This window comes from Pollicipes pollicipes, unplaced genomic scaffold, assembly GCF_011947565.3.
Source record: "Pollicipes pollicipes isolate AB1234 unplaced genomic scaffold, Ppol_2.1 Scaffold_4881;HRSCAF=5763_pilon_pilon_pilon, whole genome shotgun sequence".
NCBI classification, from domain to species: domain Eukaryota; kingdom Metazoa; phylum Arthropoda; class Thecostraca; order Pollicipedomorpha; family Pollicipedidae; genus Pollicipes; species Pollicipes pollicipes.
This window is the reverse complement of record NW_023596576.1, coordinates 55,133,241-55,159,938: the sequence shown is the minus strand read 5'-3', so window position 1 is coordinate 55,159,938 and position 26,698 is coordinate 55,133,241. Positions and strand designations below refer to the sequence as shown.

General features: G+C 46.9%; 1 protein-coding gene across 8 annotated transcripts in view; it reads left to right on the top strand.

Moving 5' to 3' along the window:
* Positions 1-1,508: 1,508 nt before the first annotated feature.
* LOC119100746 (neuronal acetylcholine receptor subunit alpha-7) overlaps positions 1,509-26,698 on the top strand; it is a 48,364-nt gene continuing 23,174 nt past the window's right edge. For all 8 annotated transcript variants that reach the window (XM_037223862.1, XM_037223857.1, XM_037223863.1 and 5 more), the window contains exon 1: positions 1,509-1,614. In XM_037223862.1, coding sequence (XP_037079757.1) covers positions 1,545-1,614 — 70 coding nt within the window. In that variant the 5' untranslated portion in view covers positions 1,509-1,544. The remainder of the gene's footprint in view (positions 1,615-26,698) is intronic.

Below are 26,698 nucleotides of genomic sequence, written 5' to 3'. Positions count from 1 at the left end.
CTTCAGAGTCTCACCTTGGATGAATTGCCTTTCTTTGTTCGTTCAGCGTGACCAAGTGAGTGTGGCGTGCTTCTCTTTTGTAAGTCATGCGAGAACTGCATGCAATTGCGTATATGTCGTTTTTCGTGCGCTCTTCAGGTTCCGGTTAGCTCAGTGGGGTAACGATGGACTCGCAATAGGAGGGGCACGATGCCAATCCAGGCAATTCCAGGGGAATTCAGGGGCTGGAAGTCATACATGTTTTAACATACATAACACCATCTGATTTATTTCACCACTGGATAACACTTGAAAATGGCTGGAACATTAACTGGCCGCAACGTTCTATACACACTAAGGAAGATGGTCTGAATACATATGACATTCAAGAAAAAAACTAATGCTTCGCCTCAAGCATTCCGTAACACAGTAATCACAACGACCTTTCCAAATCTCCATCAAGTGGTCCAGAGAGGTCCGCCCAACTTTTCCAAACGTCTAACGGCTTTTCGCCAAAGTTTTCAAAGGCAAGTTCATGCATTACCGACCAATCAACGAGTGCCGTACATAGTTCCGACTCTGATGGCTGGCCTCACCACGCCTCCAGCTGCCAGTGAGCTCTGAAGCATATGTGAGGCTAAATCTGTCCATAACTGAGAACGAGGTGGACCACTGCAAAACAAGTTTCCAGTGACTGCTTTTTTTGCCAAGGAATTTGTTACCCCTAAATGAATGTTGTTTAGCCAGATTTAGTTTAATCTGGCAAGCCGGCAGAAATAAAAAAGTCTCAACATCACCCGTATTTACCATGCCACTGAATGATTTTTATCGACGTTTCAAAATAGCTAGCGTTGGTTGATATCCTACAGAATGCTTTGTGAGACATTTCATGGAATACAGTCCAGCAGTGAGAGTTGTGACGCAATACTAAAATATGTAGATGTAATGTAGGGTGCATGTGAAACTGCGTGAATCTGTTTTTATATATGCGTGCCATACACAGTATGCACCCTGCACATTAGGTCATCACAGTTGCAACACTTCACAGTGCAAACAGCGCGGTCCATTCAACTGTTCCCCCAACTAGGTCCGCTATTTACTCGGGCCCGTCCGGCCCTCCAGCTCTATTCGTTCGTCGCCCCGGTCCTGCTCGTTCGTCGCTCCGGCCCTGTTCGTTCGTCGCCCCGGTCCTGCTCGTTCGTCGCTCCGGCCCTGTTCGTTCGTCGCCCCGGTCCTGCTCGTTCGTCGCCCCGGTCCTGTCCATCGGTGGCCGAGGCGAGGCAGGCGGGCGTCGCGACCGTGCCTCCCGCGGGTGCTCGGACGCAGGCCGGCCCATCTGCACCGGGCGCTCGGCGAAATACGGCCCGTTGCCGTCATATTCGGCACGAGTTGTGGCGCCGCGCCTCTGCAGGCGACCGGTGCGAGGCAGCGCGGCGCGGCGCGGCGCGGCGCGGCGCGTGCGCCCGCCGCCCCGGTCACCCATCGATCGGTGCGGAACGGCCGCCCGGCGCGGCCCAGTCAACCGGGCCGGCTCACCGCACCAGCATGGAGAGATAGTGCACACCATGACGGCGACGCCGGGGACGCCGCACCTCAGCGCTCTGCTCTGCCTCACGCTCCTCTGTCTTCCAAAAGGTGGGTGCCGGCAGCCCCGCGGCCCGGCCCGCACGAGACGGCCGGCGGGTGTCCGCCGTGCGGGGCGTACAGGGGCGGCTGGTACTGCCCGATGGTCATGGGAGGGTGTTTGGTGAAGATCTGGAGAGAGAAAGCTGCGTGGACTCGCTTGAGACTCTCTGAGACTGAGTTTTGCCATTGGCCCCGTGGAAGCGGCTGTCGTCCTCAGCGGCCTGCGGACAGCTCGGCGGTAACCAGTCATGCCGGTGTGACCTGGCCATTTCAATGGTGGACTGTCATCTGTATATCTGAGCAAGATTATTCGGACAGCGATCTGCCACCACCACTAGCGACTCTATTGCGCCGATTCATTCGCCCCATTGGTGGCCAGTTACCGTCATCGTTGACTATCCTGCTGTGGCGACCGATATCCACCAATCACCTCACTTCGGTCACAGGCTTTTCCAGAGGTGATCCTTGCCCTTCAGTCGTTCCCTGACCTCTCCGAATAAGCCTCGCCTGCCAGCCGCCTCTATCTAGGACAAATCATCCCCAGACGCGACCGATATCCGCCATGGTGAGCACAGCACAGCCAGTGGTGACTAGGCCCTGCCAGTGGTGCACTGGTACAACAGCGCACGTCTTTGTAACGGTGAGCCACCTGCCCGCGGCTGGCTGTGTCTCTTGAGAGGAAGCTGGGCTACCCCAAACCCAGCCTGCGCTTCCCGCCGCCGCCCACCGCCGTCCACGGCGGGGGCCCGCGCCGCGGCTGCCTGTCCGGCGGGCGTCCGGACAGGTGACGTCCGCCGGCCCAGAAGCCGCTCGAGAGAGCGGTCGGGCCAGGCCAGATGAGCTCTGGGACGGGGCGGCTCCCAAGCGGGCCGCCGTCGCCGGACCCGCCTCGGCCATCGGCCGTGCCACGCAAACACGATCCCGTTACGGGCTAACTCGGTTAGCGCGCTCGCCATCCGCATCTCGGCTGCGCGTCCTCGGACGGCGCTGTCGCGAGCTGCCGACAGCCGGCGCGGCCGGCCGGGGCCGATCTGCGGCCAAAAAGGCTCGATCTCGACGCTATCTGGGTCGCCGGAGCAGCGAGCGAGCGCCGTTTCCGGCTTTAATTAAATCCGGGGACGGCCGTTTGTTTACGGAAGGCCGGCGGAAATGTTGGAGAGAGATCGGATCGCCTCTCCAAATCCGCACGCACACCGCCGGGCTGTCGAGCAGGGCTCCACTTGGCCGATGTCACCTCTCTCGTGTGCTGCTCAGGTCATGATTTTCAGTCGCGGCTAAAATACTAGAAATGAACCATATGTGAAATGGACAGCTGCATCCATCTATGACACATAACGGCAGCATCACCACCCATTCTGAATAATTACACGGCGCATTTTCGTAACGGGAAATCCAGTGACGGACCTTTCTTCGGGCATTGTTTTTATCTGTTTTTGCTCTTGAGAGTTTTGTTAGTCTCTTTCCCATTGTCATATTATCCTAACGCATTGCCAGTCATTTCCCGTATTTTTCCATTAACTTCCTGGGATCTGAGGAGCGTGGTTATGCCTGAGCGATATGATATGCCCGAAGCGTTATCCAGCGACTCAGGGTAGGATTGCTTGAACAAACGAAATGACTTTTGACCCAACTGACATGGCAAGGTCAGCTGGTGACCGGCCGAAGAGAGCGGACCACATACTGGGCGGCCACGTCGTAGCGTTACACGACGCAAAAAAGAATTGTCCGCGGTCTCGTCTCGCCTGAATCTCGGGGTGGCAAGCTATCCAGCAAGCTGGAACGGCGCGATTTGGTCGGGGAGTTCAGGGCAAATGAAACAATCTCCGCCCCGCAGTAGTTTTCGACGCTACGCCATCCATGCAAACTGGGTGAATTTTCGTATCATGAATGGCATACAAAGTGTGCACGATATCACCCATCGCTTCACGTTTCATTCTCGCCCAACAACTTTGCCGACGTTTGGTTTCTACACCAACTGACAGTCGATGTCCCCCGTAAACGACTGTCTCTTCTTTTCTGAACCGCATTGCGGCTATCAGCTGGCCTGTAAACAATGGCTTTGCCAAACCATCGGTTGGCTTTAAAAGGTTTAGGCCCGATGCAGATACATAAATCGACTTAAGCTCTGCCCAGCGGCATCGATTATGCAAATGGTTGTTTTGTGTCCCATTCGGTTGGCATGCTTACCAGCCTCAAAATTTAAGAGCCAAAGAAGGCGATGCCTCGAGACATTCGTTCTGTGCTTTTAGGTTGTCAAAACCGCTTTCTTGGTTCGTTGGAAGGCTTCAGCTGCTGTTCAGAAAACATTTTTCACGGTTGATTTGAGTGGGCATGGCGGAATACACAAGAACGATCAGCTAGAAGTTGATATTCCGCTAACAGTAGACCTAGACAGCATTGCTTGAATATTGCGGCGGTGAGATTTACTGTTTGTCTTTCTATTCAGCGATATGCATGAGGCTGCAATGATTTGTGCGAGCGTTAAACTCTATTACCAGCACATTGACGAGTGCTAATACCGCGGCCTCAAATGTGACGAACGTGCTCAAAATTGATCAGGTCGTAATGCTGTCCGCTTTTTGTCGTCGCATTTGCGTCATAGTTCGAAATAAGAGGACGCACGCCAGAGCGGATTTTTAAGGTCAACACGGTCTGGTTCGCCATCACCTGTACCGAATCTGTCAGTCAGACGGTATTGAGCTAGAAAGGCTTAAGGTGAACTGTACGTTATCCTATAATACGCAACTGATTGATGACTGACTGATTGGGTTGGAATCCTCTGGCGACTACAGGGCAAGGGGGGATTCTGACTCTCATAATACTGATCGTGTATCCATACCACGGGCGCCAACGAAGGCGCATGCTCTAACACTTCAAAATCATATCACAATATTAGCGGAGATCGAGGGTGAAAACCAGGCCACACCAAGGGTAACGCAGCAGCAAAACCACATCGTCCCATCGATGTTTGTTTTACTCTTCCCGCCCCAGTGACGTAGTTCGTGGCAAGTGTGACAGGCTTGCTGATGTGTGTCCAATGGGCGCAAAAATTGCCTTGTTTGGACATCATTGTTAATATCGCGTGCCTTCTCATGGTGAACTGGTCTAATGTTATGCAGTGTGACTGACCACGGCTGCACACAGTGACAAAACAGACGATAAATGACGTAAATGAAGTCCAAAGCATGCCAGCTACAATAGCGCGAAAGGAAAGTTGAGCCCAGTAACGTTCAACGTGTAACGACACCCGGACTGATGCCATTGGCCGCTGGGCGCTTATATGTGTTGATCGGACGCGGGGGCGGCGAGGAGGCCGGGGGTGGACTGGACGCAGCTGTCCCAGCAACTCGGGGCAACATTTACGAAATGCGCAACGTTTGATAGCTAGCCCTAGGGTAGCGTATCGAAGAAAACTATGTCAAATCCCGTTTGCCGCCTGTCCCCTCTTCATAGAGACTCATCCACCAGTAATCTGACAAAGCAGTATCGTTCATGCCTATGCGTGATTCGCATACAGGCGCACTTCCGTACCTGGGCTGACGTAGCTATGTAGCTATTGTGCTTATATGTTGCTGATGACACGGGACTCGAGGGCCTTCTCAACAATTTGTGTCAGGGACGATGCTTATTGCAATATCCAAATGTGACGTGCACTCCGAACCTATCCTCACACTGGCAATGGAACAGGTATTGGCACAGCCTAGATTGTTTTAACTTGCTAAATGTGACGGAAATGACCCAACGATTCGCCAAATTCCCTACCTTGTCCAAATGTCCCCACCCACGCCTCCTCCCATTCCGCTCGCTGCTGTGCCCCGTCTTGGCCCTGTCGTACACCGCGGTCAGTTTGTGACCTTCTTTCGTCATCTGAATACAAGAACGAAGTGGCTTAAATCCCAGAGATCATTATTACGCGGTAGGTTAGGTCGAAATCCGTGTTTGGAATCGGCCATAACGTTGGATATGCCCCCCTCCCCGGCTGCCACTCACACATCTTTAAAAGATCCTGCCCTGACGGTTTACACGTGGTCCGCTACGTACATGGAAAATGAAACGTTTTTATTATTCCTAAAACATACACTGGCAAACTGACAGTTTGCTCCAGTGTGTGGAAGATTTTATTGACAGTGCTGTCGCTCCCACATCAAAAATGCATAACCCAAAGGAAGCAGTGGCTCCCAAACAACGATCCGAGCAATACCTCCGGAAGTATTTCAGATGTAAGATATTTTGCATGACGTCCCTGCAGAGAGAAGCCACAGCCAAAGGGTTCTACGCACGATGCGTTGTAACATTGTATCAGCACATTGTCAATTCATGAAACGAAATGGACAAACCAAAGGTGGTGGATGCCCACAAATATCTTTTTTATTATCCACACTCCATAATCGACATCTACACTCCATTAATCCACTATCCACACTCCATAAGGCGCACCACACGGTTGTCATGGAAACTTAATAGGTTTACTCCTTGTGCGGCAGGTAATATGCCAACGGCCCGATTTCTTCAACATTGCTGCTAGGCCCCCGCTAACTCAATGATAGCCCTATAGCTAACCATTGCCGCCAGATTTTCTGAGCATCATTAAGTATACGCCGCATAACGGCTTTTTAGAATGAAAACGTCAATTTTTAGGCACTGACCTAGATGAGTTATAGTATAAACGAGTTTTATACCAGCCTTTTTGGAATACCCTAACGTCAATGCTCCATAATAATTTGATATCATGCAGACATTAATTTTAAGGCACCAACATGTATGAGGTATAATATATTAAGGAGAACTGTCCTTGGCTTTAGGGATAAAACTGCATTCAGCTGTCGCACTAAGTATTCATTGGTCTATTTAAAATGGCCGTAGCATGTTGCTGAGCATTCAGGTACCTTTGCTTTCCTCGGCCCTCCAAACCAAAATTCCGATCAGCGTTTCGCGAAGATAAAAGCCCGTCAAACGCGTGACCCGCCTGAACCCTCTGAGTTCCTGAAGCTAAAACATTTCTGGTTACTTCATGTTAAGGTAATCCTAGTCTGCTTCTCTATTCCTAAGAATGCGCTGAATTGCAATAAACTGCAAGTGAACGCATATAGAGGCAAAAAGTATACCGCAACCCTTCACATATGACGTCCGAACTCAGTGACGTCAAAAAACAATGAACTGTGTTCAGCCCAGAACAAGTCAAGTAATCCTCTGTCAAACACGGGAAGTGTGATTGATACTTCTGGCACAGTACAAAAGTTGTTTCCGAGGTTGGAAGGCGTTACCGTAAAACCCCCAAGGCTGTCGCGGCTTTCGTATTAAAGAGTCCAGTTGATATGTGCATGAACGCATGTAGCTAAAGCATTCCGTATTCAAGTTCGCATTTTACTCCGCGTTTCATCAGTTTTTTTTTTAAAGCAAAAATTCAAATATTCATTCAATTGAGTTTGTGGCCAAGGTGCTTTTGCCGCAAAATCACATGAGAGTCAATAACGCCTTTTTTGACTAGGTTTGCTCTAATTGCATCACGGTGCAACTACATCATCGTTACGTGACAACGATAACATATAACGTAACTCTGTGCCTTCAACAGCAGTTGATGAGAACATCTCAAACATCAGTTTCGTGAGCAACCACCAGCCAACTGAACCGTAAATGCAAAAAAAAAATACTGTATGCCTTAAGAGGCTCAGGTCCACTCTCTGACGTCATTTAAGGTGACATTATTTTCCCGGGCATTCATCACGGAGAGGTTTTATAATTGCCATCAAATCTGGAGTTCTCCCTTCAAACACGCGCAGCCTGGCGCACCGATGGGCTGCTCTCGACTTGAAACCAGCATTTTTCCCTCTAACTATGGCTAAAATTTGCACAGACGCCCTACAGCGTTGCCCTCTTTAAAAAAGGCGTTTATCTTTCAAGACTGTCATGAGGTCCGCGCCCCTGGACCTAATGCAGGCACTGACGCGCAATTGCGCACTCGCAATGACCATGCTTAATCAATTCCCGTGCATCCCATGTGGTTGAGGTCCCAACTTTTGAGATGTAACTCTGCTTCGACTTGGAAGGGAATGCAATTTTTCAGTTGCAAGGACCGCGGATGCTTCTCCAACATCAGCGATATTTTTGTGATCATTTAATTAAATCGGTTATCAATGGGAAATGAGAACATCGTCGCATTTGGGTGCTTCCGCATCAAAACAAGCAAGTTTATCTCCGTCATACAAGATGAAGCAATTCGGTCCCGTTCAGGGAGCGAATCAAAAGATGGGAAATGGCCTAAGCCAGCTGAACATTTCCACGTTTTTACATCCAACAATTCCACATCTGGGAGTTGATGATTAGCACATTAAGCAAGTTCTAGCATGATCTCTTTCTTCCCTGAATCTGTATGTTTATATTGTGCATAATACAGTTTCAGGCCGGCTTTGATGGGTACGTATGACGCTGTATTAACGTTACGTTTTTTCATAACAAATTAGACAAGGCAAAAGGCTCATTTTGTGTGCGATGTCCATGTTGCTAGTTTCTCCCAAAAGCGTAAATATTTTCATGCTCTGGAAGATGCAACGAGTTGGAACGCGGAGACGGTAGTGCACGTGGTGTGTGTATCGCCGTCCATGCTTCAGTAGTGATCGAACAAATGACAAAATACATTTGAGTATCCAGGAACTTTTCGCGACACCGTTTGTCCAAAGCAAAACCATAGCCACACGCGTATACATTTTCAAAGGTGGGAGCTTTTAGACTGTCTATTGGGCTATCATTTTGATGATGAAGTATCAAAGGAGCTGTGCGCTGCCTTCAAGCCTCATCAGCTCTCGCCATCTCATCTTGACACGGCGCATAAACCGACGTAGGCCCGCGTCAAGTCAAGCCGAGCTGACAAGCAATGACTCGCATGCAGATTGCTAAATCTAGAGGAAAATAGGAACGACGCGCCGGAAAGAAGGGGGAGCGGCGTCACAACACATACCAGTATAAGGTGTCAGTGGAAGTGATGCGAACTGGGATTGGGGAGAGAATATGGGATGCTGCGGAATCGAGCAAGAGACAATGTTGTATGTTGAAAATTGCGCTGCCGTGCTTGCAATTGTGGGACCAAAAATAACGCTTAAACTTGTTGTAAGGCAAACCCCCTTTCCTTTTCATTTCGCAGGCACCGATCTAGGTTTACCGGAGTTAAAGGAAATTCCCCACTTTTAGGGAATATTTCAAAAGCAAACTCTGCCGAACAGCAGGGCTACTTGTGTCTAATAATAGCACTCGGTAGTGCCACTACAGTATCGTTATAACCGAATAAGAATATCAGCTTTAATCATTTTCGGGTCTAAATTGCGCTGTCCGCCTTGTAACACCACTACACTTGCAGTAGTCGCGGCCGCCGTCGTACAACTGCAGTGCACACCTATATTGGTGCGAATTTTAAAAAAAAACAACTTTGGGATCGACCCAGCGTGCAAGACCCTGTTAGTGATAACTTGGTTAGTTGAAGTACGGACTAGTGCGTCATATGCACTATGTAGGGGAGAAATAAAAGCCATAGTATATTGTTTCGTTGAATTCGTGGGATAACAACTTCATGTTAGCGTATCTTTCTGTCAAAACAGTGTTTCAAGCTTTGACAGCATATGTTACACAAACATGTCAACACATAAGTGTGTTGCAAAGATTGAAGAACACGAACATTGGAAAAAACAACGCAAATGAAACGCATAGCTTTCAAGATGGTGAGTACGAAGTCAAATGTGATTTCAACCGCGGGGTCGGTTACTTCAATGAGAAATTCTGAGATTTTTCAGAAGGATGTTAAAAAACTGATTTTGCTGTATGAGCCGTACGCGTCTTATTCAACAATCAGTGAAAGGTGCAAACAAGGTGGGATAATCCCTTTAAAGAACGCACGTACTGGTTGTTAAGGAATGACATGCACTATAAAGACAAGCATGTGGGCTTAAAAAATATACATATGATGTATTTAAATATATGCATACATGTTTATTTAACTATTCTTATATATATATATATATATATATATATATATATGTAGTTAAGAAATGGTATGGACGATATGTGTATATAGACACGGACATTCTTTTCTATGCAGATAAATAAACATACACATAAATACTTACAACCAACCCTCTGTTTGTCCCTCTCTCTCTCTCTCTCCCTCTCTCTCTCTCTCTCCCTCTCTCTCTCTCTCTCTCTCTCTCGTTCGCTCTCTCTCTCTCTCTCTCTCTCTCTCTCTCTCTCTCTCTCTCTCTCTCTCTCTCTCTCTCTCTCTCTCTCTCTCTCTCTCTCTCTCTCTCTCTCTCTCTCTCTCTCTCTCTCTCTCTTTCAACTACTATTGCTTTTGGAAGGTTTTTGGGTCCAGAATTTGAAATAAAATAGTCTCCCGCCTTTTTGGCGGTGCATGGCGGAAGTGATGCATACCAACTTCAGCCCACGTCACATTTTTGATGATCACTAAATGTATTTCACTCTTCCCCTTCCTCCATCCACCCCCTACCATGAACATTAGAGCCACACCATCCATGATAGGTATTCATATCCATGTAATACTTCATCCAAGAGTCTGATTTTATTATAATCCTGGGCCTATTCTGTTAGGAAAAAACAAAAATCGGGTCACTGATTTTGCACCGGTTGAATAATCTTTTTTTTATTCGCTGACTTTCTAATGATTTTTAGGCTGCGATCATGATGTGCTTGTAACTTGTAAACATTGTAAATGGTGGAAAAAAACTCTCCATCCTGCATTTTTAAGCTAGCATATGTATGTGTGTACAAATGTATATTGATATATATATATATATATATATATATATATATATATATATATATATATATATATATATATATATATATATATATATGTATATATCAATCGCTCGAGTTATGCACAAAAAACCCTGATCCTCCTTACTTAGGCGCTAACTTTTAGTGCTGGCCAACTACTTCAACGAATGATAAAAATAAATATGTTTAGACGTTAGCTCAGCTGATCTTCGCTCTTTTCCCCATCCTTTCATCCACGCCAATCACCTTTCACGTGCCATGCATGCCAAAGTGTGATCCTAAGCCTTTTCGAGGGACACGTTTCCCCAAGCCACCGGGTTTCATTTATGGCCGCGTCTCCCGACGCCGTCATCATGTTTGGACTGTGTCGCCGACTCACGGTGTGCCAAGCGACGTGGCAATTCGCCGTCGAATATTGATGGCCTGGCAGCCGAACTGCAGTGGTGCTGTGGCTCGAAGATGCAGAGTCCTCTTGGACTGCGTGATCTGTGGTGGTGCCGATAGGTGAACGATACAGGGTCCTCTTGGGCAGCCCGGTCTGTGGTGGTGTCGATAGGTGGAAGATGCAGGGTCCTCTTGGGCAGCCCGGTCTGCGGTGGTGTTTTGGGCGCAACATATAGGGTCCTCTTAGACAGCGCGGGCTGCGGCGGTGCTGTGACTGGAAGATAAAGGGTCGTCTTGGATCGGGATTGAGGGTGGCGCTCTGTTCAGTGGCGTAGTTTTACAAATGGGTTTGGGGCTAAGCAGTTAAAAATTACTTAAGCTGTTCCTTAGATATGACAACAAGTGGGTTTTCCCCCAGATTTCGCACACCTTCTTCTCAATGTCGGGACGGGGGGGGGGGGGGCTAGAGCCAAAATGTGGTGGGTGGGTGGGGGAATCACCTCCCTTAACACGCACCTAGATGGCTGGTTGTATACCCTTTGCTCGCGTGGGGGTCAGTTCGACCCCCTGAGATCTCAGAAATTTAGAAAGCTAGGGACACTAAATTCACAGGGTAGGTTGGCTTGAACGTGAGTTCACTTGGGTAAAGTTTGAGGTTTCCAGGTACCACCTTTTCATCAAATAAGGCCAAATAAAATCAAACTCCGGGTTGGTGTCCAAAATGCTCCCAGAACCTAGATACCTGTTTTAATGGAAATTTTACATGCTCATTCAAGATAAGTGACCTTGTTTGGCCTTTTGACTGCTCTAAGTGTTGCACTAGGATAAGCAACAAAGATTAGGCTAGGTAGTACCTTCCTAAAAACAAAATGTTGACCTGGGTCACTCTGATCTTTGAGAAGTTCATGGAAGACGTATAACGCAGTTCCTGTTCTTAATGAGCCCGTAATAAGCACCAGAAATTACCTCAAACACCAAACCCTGGAGTAATAAAACAGGTTGGTTTTGACCCTGGTCTGACCTTCATACCTGAGCCTAGGTCAGTGAAACTTGCGCGTTCAGTTGTTGTGTTGTCTCAGAAAGTATCTCAGGGATGTATGGCTTGGTCTAACACTCTGTTGTTTTGTCAGATTAAACGATTCCCGAGAAAAGACTTTGCTGAACCCATGGCCTTATTTCACCTGCCGTAAGTCATTGACCTTGCAAATTCCATATAAATTGTTGATGCCGAGCGATCCGCTATTCTACTGTTTACAGCTCCGCAAAATTTGGCGCGGCAACGCCTCGCCGTTCGGAAACCATTCCGGAAAACAACTAACGGGCGTCAAATTGACCCCCCAAGAGCGTGTGTTAAACTTAACAGGAAACTACACCTCTAATACCGTAGATTTCGTCACTAGTGGTGGGGCAGACGATTTGTCCTGTGCTAGCTCGCAGACAGCGGACGGACGATCTCGGTTCCTCCTTCCCAAGAGACGGCGTTTCGCTGGCTGGGTCGGAGCTTGTCCTGACCGGGCTTGGCGTCACCGGCCGACGACAGGCGGACTGAGGCATGCCTGAAGGAAATGGAGGACATCCAGGGTCCATTAGTTCCATGATGCGCTCGAAGACTAATGCTAAATGTTAAATGCCAAGATGACTTGGGCGGTGTCTCCGCTCCCCGCCCGTGCTGGCGCGGTTCCGGTGTAAAGTTTGCCGACAATAGGATCGGTTTTGACCTGGCTCACGAGATAGTCGCCGGAGACCGACTGGCGTGATGGCATCGGGCACACGTCGAGGGAGTTTCTCCACGAGAGCGCGTAGCTTCAGGGAGAGGGAAGGTCTACCACAAGGTAATGTGTTCAAGGCTGATCGTAACTGCCTCCGGCGCTGGTTATTTAAGCCGCGTGGCATCGTGAAGATGTCAGGTCAGGTCCTAGAATGGACTTACTTGGCGTGGACTTACTGACGGATGGAGGACAACTATCGTGCCCCCGCCATACTCTACCTAACACCTACCATCTACTCGCCATACTCTACCATAAAACCCTAACGCAGAGCGAAAAGTGATAGCCTACTTTTCCCAAACTTGGTGATAGTATATCTGCTCCCATCATCGTAATTCTGGCCCCGCACATGATGCGATCCGGCCATGCTTCGGCTTGTTATATCTGCCGCAATTTACCAATATGTACCACTCAGATAAGTTATTTCACTGCTTTCTTCATGCTCCTTCACAGTTTCCACTTTCCTATGGTATAGGAAAGTTTGCCTGTAGTGGCGTTAGCTTCCAGCATTGCTGGGACGGTTTCCATGCACCCACTGCACAGGCATAAAACATAGTGCTTAAATGGCCTCGCTCACCTGCTTGTATAATTGGATTTCAAGGTAATAGTCCCAAAGCTGCAGAACGTTTGCAAATTTGTGCATTTATTTTGCATAACATGGCCCTGGTACTGGTCCTCATAAATCTATTTTCCTAAAAAAAGCTCTGCCAACGTTTTCAAATTTGTCATATCATGTTATGATGACGTTTATGGTACCGTTCACGATTGCTATCCTTCACCACGCCCATTCGACGCGCGTCTGCCGTGTCCATTATATCACCGCAGGCTCAGCTACCGTTTTCAAACGCTTTTCACCTCTTTCCGTACAGAGAAGCATACGTGCTTTCACGAAGGCGATTCCCAAACCGTTCTGGAGCATTCAGTGTCATCTCGCTTCAAACCGAGGGACTGTCACGGTGAACTCAGTGTATTCGTCAACTATGACACCAAACAGCCGCATATCGAGCATCTATCAATCGCACCAGCGCACCGAGCATCCACTGATCGCACCAGCGCAACAAGCACCCGTTAATCGTACCAACGCACCAAGCATTCATCCATCGCACTAGCGCACCAAGCATCCATCAATCGCACCAGCGCACCAAGCATCCATTAATCGCACCAGCGCACCAAGCATACGTCAATCGTACCAACGCACCAAGCATACGTCAATCGCACCAGCGCACCAAGCATACGTCAATCGCACCAGCGCACCAAGCATACGTCCATCGTACCAGCTCACCAAGCACCCATCAATGCCGCCAGCCCACCACGCATCCGTCGATCGCACCAGTGCACCAAGCATTCGTCGATCGTACCAACGCACCAAGCATACGTCCATCGCACCAGTGCACCAAGCATTCGTCGATCGTACCATGCCACGGAATGCTGGCCAAAGGATACCTGTGCGCGGTAACACGAGCGACGAGGCAGGGGAGGGCACATTCATTCAAGGAGACCGATCTTTCCCGGATGGACAAAATACGGAGACGACAAGGCGGTGTGACGTGATGACAAAGGGGTTAATTTAATACGGGGAAACATTACGGCCACAGAGACATGAGGCTGAGAAGACACAGAGATGATGGATGAGGCGACAGTTATGCAGGGAAGGGCAGGAGGGACACAATGAAAAAGGGTGGAAAGAGGAAAAGAGGGCACAGTGACTCAGGCCAGACATCGTACGGATTCGCAGGACACAATGTGACACCGCGTGCTGGCCGGCCGGCTGGGGTGGCGGGGCGGCGAAGGGGCCGTCTCCCCTGCCGCTCCCCCGCCGACGGTGATAGGATGGCCCGTAACGGCCGGGTGTCCGGCCCGGCCGGCCATCGGACCGGCGCGCCGCTGCGGCCCCGCCGCGGCGCTCCGGCGCAGTGTCGGCGTCACCAGCCGATCCCATGATTACTCGGCAGCCGTGAACGGCGAACGGCGCCGCATCGATCGGCCGGCGGGCCGGTCCCGGCCCCGACGCGGTCGGCGGCTATTTCTGCGACGCTCGTTTGAATTTCCTCTCGGCTCGCTATGGAGAAGCCAGCCGTCGCGCGTCCGGCAAAAATGCACGACGCAACACTGCGGTGGTCAGTTGTACGGAACGAGATCGCCTTCGACGTCATAAAATACGCGACGTAGCGTGTTTTAGCGTTAAACACGTCGCCGCACACCCTGTGTTGCCGAGGGTCAATTTGCAGTAGATGTTACGTGTTAGTGGATGACGCTATGAGACGCAACTGACATTGCTCTACATTGTCAAGCATGCGGAATGCTTAACCCATCACACAATACGTGAATTACGTATCTCAATGGAGATCAGTAATGGACGGCTGTATTATTAGGGCAGGGTTACCTAAAAGGTACACTGCACTGCTATTCGCACGTCCGCTTTCTCCTGAGGCGCCAGCTGACTACGGTCATCGCTGAGAAGTCGTTTTTCCTTCTGTCTGAGATCAAGAAAGCCCGAAGAAAATGAGCGCTTAAACATGAAAGGCGATCAACAGCGCATAGCAAATACCACCGCACTGGAGCGCATGCAGTACATAGGCGCAGACTTTGGTGCCCATGTTAAATCGGGATATGTTAACATTCTTGCGGCCTGAATGAAGCATTCCATACATCTTCAGGCAGGGTGAGGAAGATCTCTCAGGTGACGCGGAGTGGTGGGCGGGAAGGTTAGCACGTAGTCGAAGTTGCGAAACGGTTGCCCTGCATCCTCACCGTGCTCTTAAGTGTAAAGTCACATGCTATGGAGATCTTAAAGTTAAAGTTTGCTCACTAAGGAATCATATGGAGCATTCTCTTCGACGCACTTCCAACATACTTCCGACGCTTCGTCTTCGCAGCTGGCTCGCAGTGGACGTAAAGCTGTTCATGCATCCCAGTTGGCAGCGGGTCTGTCACATACTTATGTGGCAGATTTAAAGGCTCGCATCTCAGAATCTGCGGTTGCGTGACAAAGAGCGTTCGCGGATTGAGTTTGCTGAAGCCAGTCCAGTCCAATCAGGCCAGTCCAGATCCAATCCGCCCGTCAGTCCACATTTCTGAGGGTTTTCAGTCCAATCCGGTCCAGTCCAACTTACCAGAAAAATTGATGAAATGAACCCGTGCCAATCTGCTTCCATATTGAACACTTTTTAACAGCAAATTTTTATTTAACAGCAAATTTGAAATTTAACAGCAAATTTGGCTCACCTAGGTAGCTTAAACTTTTTTGAAAAATTGATGGATTTCATTGAAAAAATGTACCCCAAGTTACTATCAGCCAGTGTGTACTAAGATACTTAACACAGCTTTTTGCCGGCTAAGAATGCAATTTTGCATGGAGATAAGAGCAAGCAAAGTCTCATCACATTATTTATCACATCATAGTTATTTTAACCAAAATTCACAATCACTGCCACACAACAGGGGCTAAATCACTTCTGGTTCAGTTCGGCGGGTGGAACCAGATACGTCATTATCGAATCATTTTGCTAAAATACCAGATGCTACCAAATTTTATTTTCCCGAGGCTGGAAATGATACCGAAGCTATTTTTTGCAGTCGTGTATCGCACAGCTACATCTGGCAGCTATATGAAGTCTCATTCTCAAGCAGTCGAAAACAACTTTCTCCATGTGTTTTGACAGCAGTATATCACATTGTATCCGTTGTCTTCTTTACAACGCGCTTATAGTTACCATGGATACTTTTTAGATGGCACGGCGTTTTAGTGAAGGTATGCAACGTCTCTGGTTTGCTTTCAGTGCCCTAGGCACATAAATAAAATCCTCTTGTACCCACAAAACGTGTTGCGAGATAAGGTGCGTACTCGTCGCCCATCATCCGACATGTGTCATGACCGCTGGCGCTTTAACATCTCAGATACATGCTGACCACTCTTCATGTGTTCTGCTGATCGCGCAATTTACTCCGAATCTTACCAAATCTTCATGTGAGGAATGAAGGGACGGTGCCCACTTATGGTGTGAATAAATGGGTGGAAAGTTCATCCAATCTGATTTCTTGACTCAATGCAAAGTGTGTTGAGCTTGTAAATACTTACAGTATAATAGCAGTTATGCACATGCATTGTTGGCGTCTACGTGCCTTGTTTTTTTAACTTTTTAAAAAAATTATCAGACAGGAGTTTGCATTTCAAAACACCGTAGTGTGATTTCTGATAACGAAATACGCTCCTGTCCTGTGCTTCAACTGGGAAATGCAGTGTCACCCAGAGGGGTTAAATGGGATTGCTTGCGAGATCAGGTGGAGTACTGGCCATATCATGCTAAGGTATGGTTTTAGATCATTAGATATTTTGGTACTTTGGGAGGAATTTGAGCACTTTTTTCCATAGAAGTATATCTGAGCGTCACTCATTCATATCAAGTTGGCTATGTGGTCTTTTATAAAAGCATTTGTGTGGATGTTGAGGCAGAGTTGTGTCCTATTTAGCCTGTTTATGCATTGATAAGAAATGAAAGTGGTTTAGTTATATTGGTTTCAATGTTATTTTTTGAGTTGATATCTCCATTGCAAACTTAAGGAACTATTAATTAATACTTTCCAATTGATTTATTTTCAATCCGCTCAATCCATGCAAGCTGATAAGTTTGCAATTCCGCTCCGGTCCTTATCCATGTTTTGGTGGAATTTTCTGGTCCTGTCCAAAACGGCCAGTGGATTGATGCGCAATCCGTGGACTTATGCAATCCGTGAAGTGCCCTAGTGTGACACTTCTTCGACGGTCTGTCAGCAGCTGGCCAAGGTAGTCAGGCTGGACCGGGCTGATCGTGCCACATGCGTAGATGGCACGTCTAATTCTTTCGGCAAGGGCAGTCTGTTGAGTTCCAGAATTGCTTTTGTAGGATAATGGATTCAGAGTAGAGACGAAACTTTCGCCGGAAAGATCAGCCCGCAGCCCATCCCGCTCCGCGTGGTTAATGGTCCAGCCCGCAAAAACCCGCCATGCTACAATGCTGATCCGCCATTAACCACAAGTACTAATTTGTTGAATGTGTACCTTAATTTTGGACCAGTGTATTGTAGAGTGCATCAAATATTATGCTCATCTTACTAAATACACAAAATTATTTGACTAACACCAGTGATGTTACTTAGAGAGCAGCAATCACTGTACCTGTACCTGCACATTGGAATGTGTAATGCACCAAAGTAAATCCCAAGCTCTGTGATAAAGTTTTCAGCTACAAATGAGGATGATGAGGGGGAATTGAACTTACCTTTTACCGAAACGCTCCAAATGCTCCTTTCCACTTTATCTCAATAGACTACAGGCCATTTCTCTAAAGTTGCATGGCATAACTAATAGCTTTTCACTAATAGTAAAAAATATGGGATGTTTCAAGCTACGGTAATGTCAGTTCATCACAATGTACATAAGCTCAATCACCATTCCACTTCGTCGCCATTGCCACAATGCCATACTTTTTATCGAACAATCACAGCCAGCCTCCTGTATGGTGTTTGCTATGTGTAGTGGATGTACCATGTTACCACATCACATGTAAAATACATGACAGCTTTGTACTAATCCACATTTCTGTCATACCAGTATCTTTGTTCCAGCCCACAAACAATCGCCGTGTTACTTCTTTGATGCGGCCTTCGAAGCAAGAAAGGAATAACATTTCGTCCATGAATAGTTGTACTTCCAGTGACATCATTGGCATTTAGAAATGTCATAAAAAACCATGAAATATTGTTGCATCCATAGAAAAACTTCCATAGAAATAAGCATAAGTTAAAAAATAGTTTCCAGAAACTGTTTCTACGGTACGCAAAGCCTGCAAAGTGCAGTTACGATCTTTAACTCCGTCTCATTGACATCATATGTTGAGATGTTTTCACACAGCACTGCTTACATATACAAATGTTGAAAAAATGAATAAACAATTCAGAACAAAAGCCTTCACGATAACTGTGTTGAAAATAGAAGCAATCGCAGCAAGGAAAAACTATATAGTGGAAATGCCTCCAGGTCGTGATTACCAATTGCTTCTTCTTTATGGCAATTTTCGCCTCTTGTTTCCATTTTGTCAACTCAATTTCAATTTGCGCCGCACTCTCCTTAAGACTTTGGTTAACTGACTCTATGCCACCACTTTTTGTCAGCGTCCACAACTCCTACGCGTTTGATGCGCTGGTAACTGCCGGCTGTATTGGCAAGTGAGTGATGCTGGGGCAATGAGGGGTTCACAGTTTCTCACGCATTTCATTAGCCATGAATAATGAATGTGATTTGTGGGGAAATTGTAATGTTTAAATTCTATTTTTTATATATTTAATTTTTTATCTACTTAAATTTGTATCTATTTAATATCTAAATTTTAAACATATTGTTTGGGGGAAAACCAAGAAAAGTTGAGGGCACCACAACCTCACAATAATAGCGATGTGCCCTGTGCGGCTGTTTTTATATAAAGGGCCCACCTAACTGCTGCTCCAATAAAATCAGGCTATAGTTGTGAAAATGTGGGCTGCTATTCTTGACTTTTTCAGCGGGATGTTTGCTTGAATCTGTTCCGTTTATGCAATCTGATTTTCCGCTGTCTGCTACGGGTTTTCTATCATTGGTGCTCTTGCTGTAAAAACGGAAATATGTTCGCTTCATGATTGTTTTGTGTTTGGCGGTGTGCTCTGGTTGTGGGATGATTTCAGGACTTAAGGAATAGTCAAAATACATTATTTTGTCCGGTAAAATTGTTTACCCACGAAAGCCTGCCAAGTCTCGCCCATGACCCATCCCTGGCCCGCGGGTTCTTGCGGGTCAGAAATTGGCGGGTTGGTGGGCTGAGAAGTTGCGTCTCTAGTTCAGCTGCATCTCTAGTTGAGTTCTAATTCTTTGTTAACGAGCTGGTCGTTTGCTAGGAATCTGATCATAACATGAACTGAAATCTGAACAGAAATAGGTCACCCCGAAAATGACTTTGAGGCGCGAGCGATCGCCTCCTGTCCAGGTTGCAGTGTCACCTCGCTCCTAATTCCCTCCATGGTGAGCCAGGGCCTCGCGGCGGGCCGACACCGCGCGGCGTCTCTTCCCTGTCATCCGCGAGCCAATTGTTGCTCAGCTGCGCCACTCTCAGGAGCAATAGCGAGCGAGCCGGGCAGCGCGCTGTGTCAAGGTCCGACGGCAGCGGCGCCAGCTGCCGACTCAGTCACTGGGTCAGCGCCGACCGTGTGCAAACAAGCCGGCCCGCTGGCCTCTCGACACAGCATGAGCAAATATGGCGGCGGCGAGCGCGGTGATGGCCGGAGCCTGCGTCTCGGCCGCTCGGGTGTGCCGCTCTTGTTCGCGTGCTTCGCTGGGTGTGTTTTGGACGAGGTGCTTGTTGAGGCATTTGTTTGAGGCATTTGCAGCGGCTTTTCTTTTCGAGCTATGTCTCCTGCTACAAGTGTCATGTCGCAGCTGCACCTGTCGCTGCGAACTAACTCATGCACTGGGTGTTTCATTTGAAACAGCAGTTTTCAAAGTGCAAGTACGATATACAAGCAAAAGGTCAAGCACGCGCTATCTGGCAAGAAGTGTTGAAAATTGCTGTTCATTTCATTGGCGTTTTTCACACAATCATTGTGGTTTGACAGCTAGAAATGCAGGCCTGCGTTCCTCGCACTAAGCGGCTGAATATACAAGGCACTGGCGGGTGTGGGCATTCTGAAATTTAGAGATGTGCATTCGTGTTCAGGGGGCTGTCTTGGAGAGGTTTTTGTTGCGCAACGAAAAACTGGATATGGAACAAAAGGTTCAGGTAAGTTAATATTAAAACAAAAATGTTTAAATGCTGAGGCATATAAAATAATGCTCAAGCACTTAAGTGTCTAATATGCAAATGCGTTACTTTATACGTGAATAACTCAATCATTTTAAACTTGACATTTTAAATGAAACAACCTGCATGTAGATGAGAACTTCCAATAGCAAAACAAGTGCTCAAATCGACGGGATGTTGGCAAACGATTATTGAAGGAAAATTATATGCTGCGTGCCGAGTTGGGATATATTGGAACTGTGATGACTTCAGCTGTCTTTTTTGTTCCATAAACAAAGCATCACGACATCGTCGTACCAACGTGCTACGCCACGTCTGCGACAGTTAGCTGTCTCCAATCGTACTTCATCGACCACAGCTGCGTTTCGGACGCGACGCCCAACTTTCGGACTTTCGGGGGGCAGGGGGGGGGGGGGTAGGACACGACACCCGACACAAAACGATGGCGTTAATATTGACACGATGATGATCCTCAAGGACACAGTGCCCAGAAATCGCATCACTGAGTCCTGCTTTCCCTAGTGGCAAGCCCCACTGAATGAACGTCTGACTTCCCCATGATGATAGACCGTTCGCCCTGAATATTTTTCGCCAGTATCCGTGATCACGCTCATTTTCTATCATAAAAGCTGTATTGTTGGGCCAACGACAGCCATCATCTGGGTCCTCGCTGAATATGCGGCACATTGGTGCGTGCCCAGTCGTTATTTACATCACTGTCCGGGCCTAGTGGTGCGGTAGGGATCTGAATATAGTAGGCGCGGTCCTTTCTTAATTTCCTTCGCTACTATATCGTTGCAAGGACACTAGTGTTCACTAGTATGCGTGCAACGTGAACAAAAATATTCAATAATGCTACATTCGGACAAGACCCGCATGTCCCATAACGTAAGAACAGCCATTTACGTTAAAAAAAAACATACTAATGCTGTCAGTCACGTTAGCCAACGGACAGTTCATTGAACTCTTCATTGTAAGACAAAAACCTGCATACAAACAAGCAAGCCTAGTATAATCAGAAATACAACGTTTTCAGCTGCATTGGAAAATCAGCGGTTGGTAGGCTCCGTAAACTTACAAGATGAGCACCTGTGATAAAACTTGATCATCCTTTGTTGAAAATATGACGAATGTGCCGTCGACACACACATATTCCCTATTCATTCGCGCTTGACGCTCGGTCGTCGACGGTAGTCTGGCTGCTGGGAGCACCAAAGGCAGCCTCAGCTGCGGGCTGGACGGTCCCATGTGTTCCATACCAATTTATACTATAAATGTTGATAAAAGGCTACTCCCTCAGTTGTCGTTTGAGCGGCCAATGCGTCAGTTTTAGCTGATATGACGCTTTTATGAGACGCTCAGCAGAGTTATCTTCCCAAAGGATTATTTTCTGTGAATGGATTCCCTCCACAGCAGTAATGCTTTGTAGCTTCCGGTGTGCTGCAGGTCTGACTACAATGTTGATGGGTGTCCCTTTGGCTTCGTCACTACATCTCACTGGCCTGACATTAGTATGAAATATAAGTCAAGGCTGTTGACATCATTGTTCTTTTGTTGTCTGTGGGGGACTTCATCCCGGGAAATACGGGACCAAGGATCGTGAGATCATGGTTCTGTGTACATCTCGTGAAATTATCTTGTGAATCACTTGCTAAGGATTATCAGACTGTTCCTTTGGCCAGTGTGCGGCCTTGTTCATGACAAACTGGATGTCATGCACGGTGCTCGCGAGCGTTCCTGGGAGACATTGGGATGTTCGGTGTGGGAACCAATACCACTAAACGCATTGCACGGGCGACGTAGCAAAACCAGGTAAAATGAAGAATATAACAGAAAAACGTGCATGTCCAATAGGATATATATATATATATATATATATATATATATCGCTTCAAAACAGTTCTAATATCGCCCTTTGCAATGTCAACTATATGGGAGCAAACCTTGATGTCTTCCTCTGTTTAACGTAGCAAAACGACCCAAGTGTGTGGCCGCAAGGTGACGTCCCTTCGTGACGTTCCAAAGCAGGGGCTCGAGGCAGGCCAGTGCTCCCTCGGTTGCACCAGCCTGGCCACAGTTGACGCGTGTCAGATGAACTCAGTCGAGTTTTTCCAGCGAAAGCCGCAGCAGGTGTGTCCGACTGCATCCCGGCGAGGAAGAAGTTTCTTGATATTGACATCGACATTGTACTGGTGTGAAACATTGTACTTGTAAATGTATGAAATGAATTCGAGCCGTTTCGCTTTCACATTATGGGGTTTAAAAAATCAAAACACCAAATTTGGTTCATCTGAGTATATCAAGTGCAAGAAATTTGTAGATTTCCATTTAAAAATGTCCTCTAAATAGCTCTCAGCCAGTGGTTGCTCAGAGAGTCAACACAGCTTCTTGACTGTTAGGAATGTAAATTTGCATTTAGATAAGAACAAACGGGCTGCATTATATTATTCATCATCTCACAGTTATTTTCGCCAATATTTCACATAAAGTACCATGTCACAACACCTAAAATTACTTTTGGTTTCAGTAATGTAAAGGCATGAGTGCATTATCTATAATTTTCAGGTTCCAGCTTGGCTGCGACAAACCGAATCGACGCATGACACTATACAATTTTAGCGGCACCCGGTTCACAAGCATGGGATGACGGTCATCTAATATGCCTTCTAAATAACTAGAACACCCGTGTCATTTGATATATGATACGTCAGGTGTGCATCCATTCTTGGACACACCAACTAATGAAACAAGCTCAACTGCCTCCATTATTTCCTGCACCATTACCGGGTGCGCCCACATTACAATTAACGTATGCGACTGTGCCGTACTGCCTGCCGTACCTGCCCTTGTATTCAGGAGAATGAAACAGATGCGTTATTTTCAAGTCATGTTTCTAAAATGCCACTTTGCTACCGAATCGTCCTTGAATGCTCGTACCGAAAAATACAAGAGCTATTTCTGTTTGTGATCATGCGTCGCACAGCTACATGAAGTCGCATGCACGCAGTCAAAAAAAATTGTGTTTCAAGTGTTTTGACCACAGGTTGTCACATTTTACCCGTTGTTTTGTTTTCAGCGCGCATATGAAGTTGCCATGAATATTTTATTAGATGGCGCAACGTTTAAGTCAAAGGACGTAACATCTCTCATGCGCCGTGAGCACTTCATCATCATCATCATCTTATGTACACAAAACGTGGTGTAAGAGTAAGGTGCGTACTTGTCGCCCGTCTCTCGACATCTGCCATGATCGCTGGTGACCGGATACTTCGTGTTCATACTAGTCACTTGCCGTAGGCTTTAGTAATCGGACGAACTACTACAAATCTTACCAAATCTTCATTTAAGGTGTAAATGAACGGTCCTCACTTAAAGTGCGAACGCATGGGTGGCGTGTGCACCCACGTTCATTTCCTAACTCTCTTTAAAGTGTTTTGGACCTCGTAAACCATAACAGGATACACAGGTATGGAAATGCATTGTTGGCTTCCAGTTTGTGCATAGTTTATGCAGTGGGAATAGAAAAGATAGGTCGCTCATCAACAAGTACCTAATCAATACCAAAGGTTTTTTGCTGCATGCAAGGAGTACCTAGCTCACGTTTGATGAGAAAGCTACCTTTGATGGCTTTGATCCATGGCTTTGAGGGCAATGGGCGCGTGAGTAGGCAAAGGGCGCGCGCCTATTTCTTGAGACATATCAGCTGGGGAGGGAAGTGGGTAAACAAATATCTGTAAGCATACAATGATCTGTTCAAGCAGACACGTGAAAATGGATTAGCTGAGGCAGCACATTTAATTTGAAGCTAGTGTTTAACTGACAAATTTGACTGACTGACTAGATAAACAGAAGCTATAGTGTTATTATAGAGTTAACTGTTCTAACTTTTCAGACATGACTTTGCATTTCAAAACTTTGTGTTGTGCTTTCTATAAATAAAGCATGCTTCCGCCGTGTGTCGCAACTCTGAATTGCAGTGTCACCCACAGGGATTAAATGGGATTACTGACAAGATCAGCGGAAATGGTTGCTAGGTTATGACAAGACAGGATGTTACATCATTACGTGACTTGGCTGCCTTGGAAAGAATGGGAGCTCTGGTTTTCCTTAGCAACATATGAGTGTGACTTATTCATACCATTTTGTCAATGTGATCTCTTCGGCAGAATTTTTTTGTGAAACATGTGGCTGAGTTATGTTCTACGTGGCCTGTTTTTGCTTTGCTTTGAATTATACTGTATTACTGTACTGTACTGCAAGTACTGTATTTCATTGGTTGAAATGTTCTTTTCTGAGTTGATGCTTCAGTAAACCTTCAAGGGACTGCTAATTGATAATTTTTTATTAATTGGTTTTAAATCCTTCCAATCCGTGTGAGCTGGCAAACCTGAAAATCTGGTCCGATTTTAGTCCATGTTTTGGTGAAACTTTCAGATCTAGTCGAATCCGGCCCGCGGATTGATCCATCATCCGTAGATCTATATCATTCCTGAAGTGCTCTACAAGCCACCATGAGTGTTACTACAATCGCACGTTGAGTCGCACAAGGAAAAGGCGTGGGATCATGCAAACGCCTCATTCGGATGCAAACGCAGCACTCCTTCCCATGCGTCCGAAGTGCCTCGGAGAAGTTCTGTGGAGCCATGCATCGTCGCTCCGAGACAGATGCCTGGCGTCCCCTACGGCATGTGGAAAGGCCAGAGGGCCGCCATGAATAATGCAACGCCGGCGCGCCCAAGTGGCCCCGTGATCAATGGACGACCAATCAGCGTCCTCAGTGGCTTAAACGATTGGTTATTCGCCGGCCCGAACCGCTGGAGGTGTGGCAGGGACCATCCTTCATTCTATGGCTTGAATGGATGCGCCGGCCGATCGCGGCGGGTCCGGTCGAAGGCTGGAAGTACGCCGCTGCGTCCCGCAGCATATTGATTGCGCTCATAGGTGGAAGTTAGGTTCTGGAAATCATGCAGTTTGCTTATACTGCGCGTAGCGATGTTCGCAAGACCACTAGATTTGTGGTGATCCATTTGCTGACAATTACACGGCTGCATTGCCGGTGTGAATTGCAGGAAATACGCTCACGCAGTGCTGTCTGTCAGTGTTGGATACAATCGTGACATGACAGCCGTTGTGTGATTATGAGGGCTGAGTTATGAGGTTTTTGCTATCGGCATGGTATTTTGCCGTGAAATATCACTATCATATTCATCAGACCTCATTCCAGACTTCATGGGTCAGTCACATGCTCTAATGGTACATTTACGCGCGTTGAATAATTTTCAACTATGCATATACAACAAAAACGAAAGCATCAGCCGTTTTCACGAGAGATTAATGAACTGAAAAGTTTTAAACTTTTTTAAATATGCTTTTATTTTATAAAGCTTTAATATATACTAACACTCTGACAAGGAACAGATGGCTTGCATGCAATTCCATGAACATGCAAGATATAAGCCACATGCATTCAGCTAAGAATACGCCTTTTATATTAAACAGGATGCTTTATAGACATTTCTTCAGTCAAGGCCTTTAGCCCATCCAAGTCCTGGGAAAATACTAGGCCTTGCCATCAGCAATGTGCATCGGTGAGATATTTGGGTGCCGGCTGCCCCATTATTGTCTATATCGGTGCTGTGTTGAGCAGGATGGGCTTTTAAGATCATTTCATTCAAGAATCATTCATCTAAGATAATGTTAAGGTATATATGCACATTAAACTCTGTAAGTATTGCAAGTAAGCTTTGTGAGTACGGTGAGCTCTGTAAGTGCTACGTGCCTTATCACTGGGGACGTTACAAGTACATAGGAGTTTGTTTTGCCGCGATTGTCTCAGACATGTCGCCAAATGTTTCTAATAAGGTTCGACAATTTTTGTTAGGAAGAGATCTAGCATTGTACCTGTCCATACAAGCACAATCTTCCTGATAGCTAGCTCGGCATAATTTTATGAAATTATGCGTCTTTACATGTATTTTAATCTCTTCCAAACGTTTCCATCCGAAAATCACCTGATAAAAGGCGTGTGGTTGGAAAGTAAACGCTGGAAAGTTTTTAGAAAGTTATCAAAGTTTTGCAACGTAATCCTTCGTGAAACCAGCTTTTGAAGCAAAAAGGTTCGTTACGCTTAAAATGCCACGTTCTGAAGTACAGCTCTCAGAAATCGCGAGTTCTCTGGTATTTGCTATCATTTCACATTCGAGGGGTTCGCGGTGATTCTCCTTGCAGCTACACTGGCAGCCTTCGTGCAGTAATTTGTCTCAGATGCCGCAACACGGTCTGATTAGGTAGTTCAGATTTCAGCACCCAAGAGACTACCGCTGGCTGAGTGTCCTCCCTCTTTTTCGTTTCTCCAAG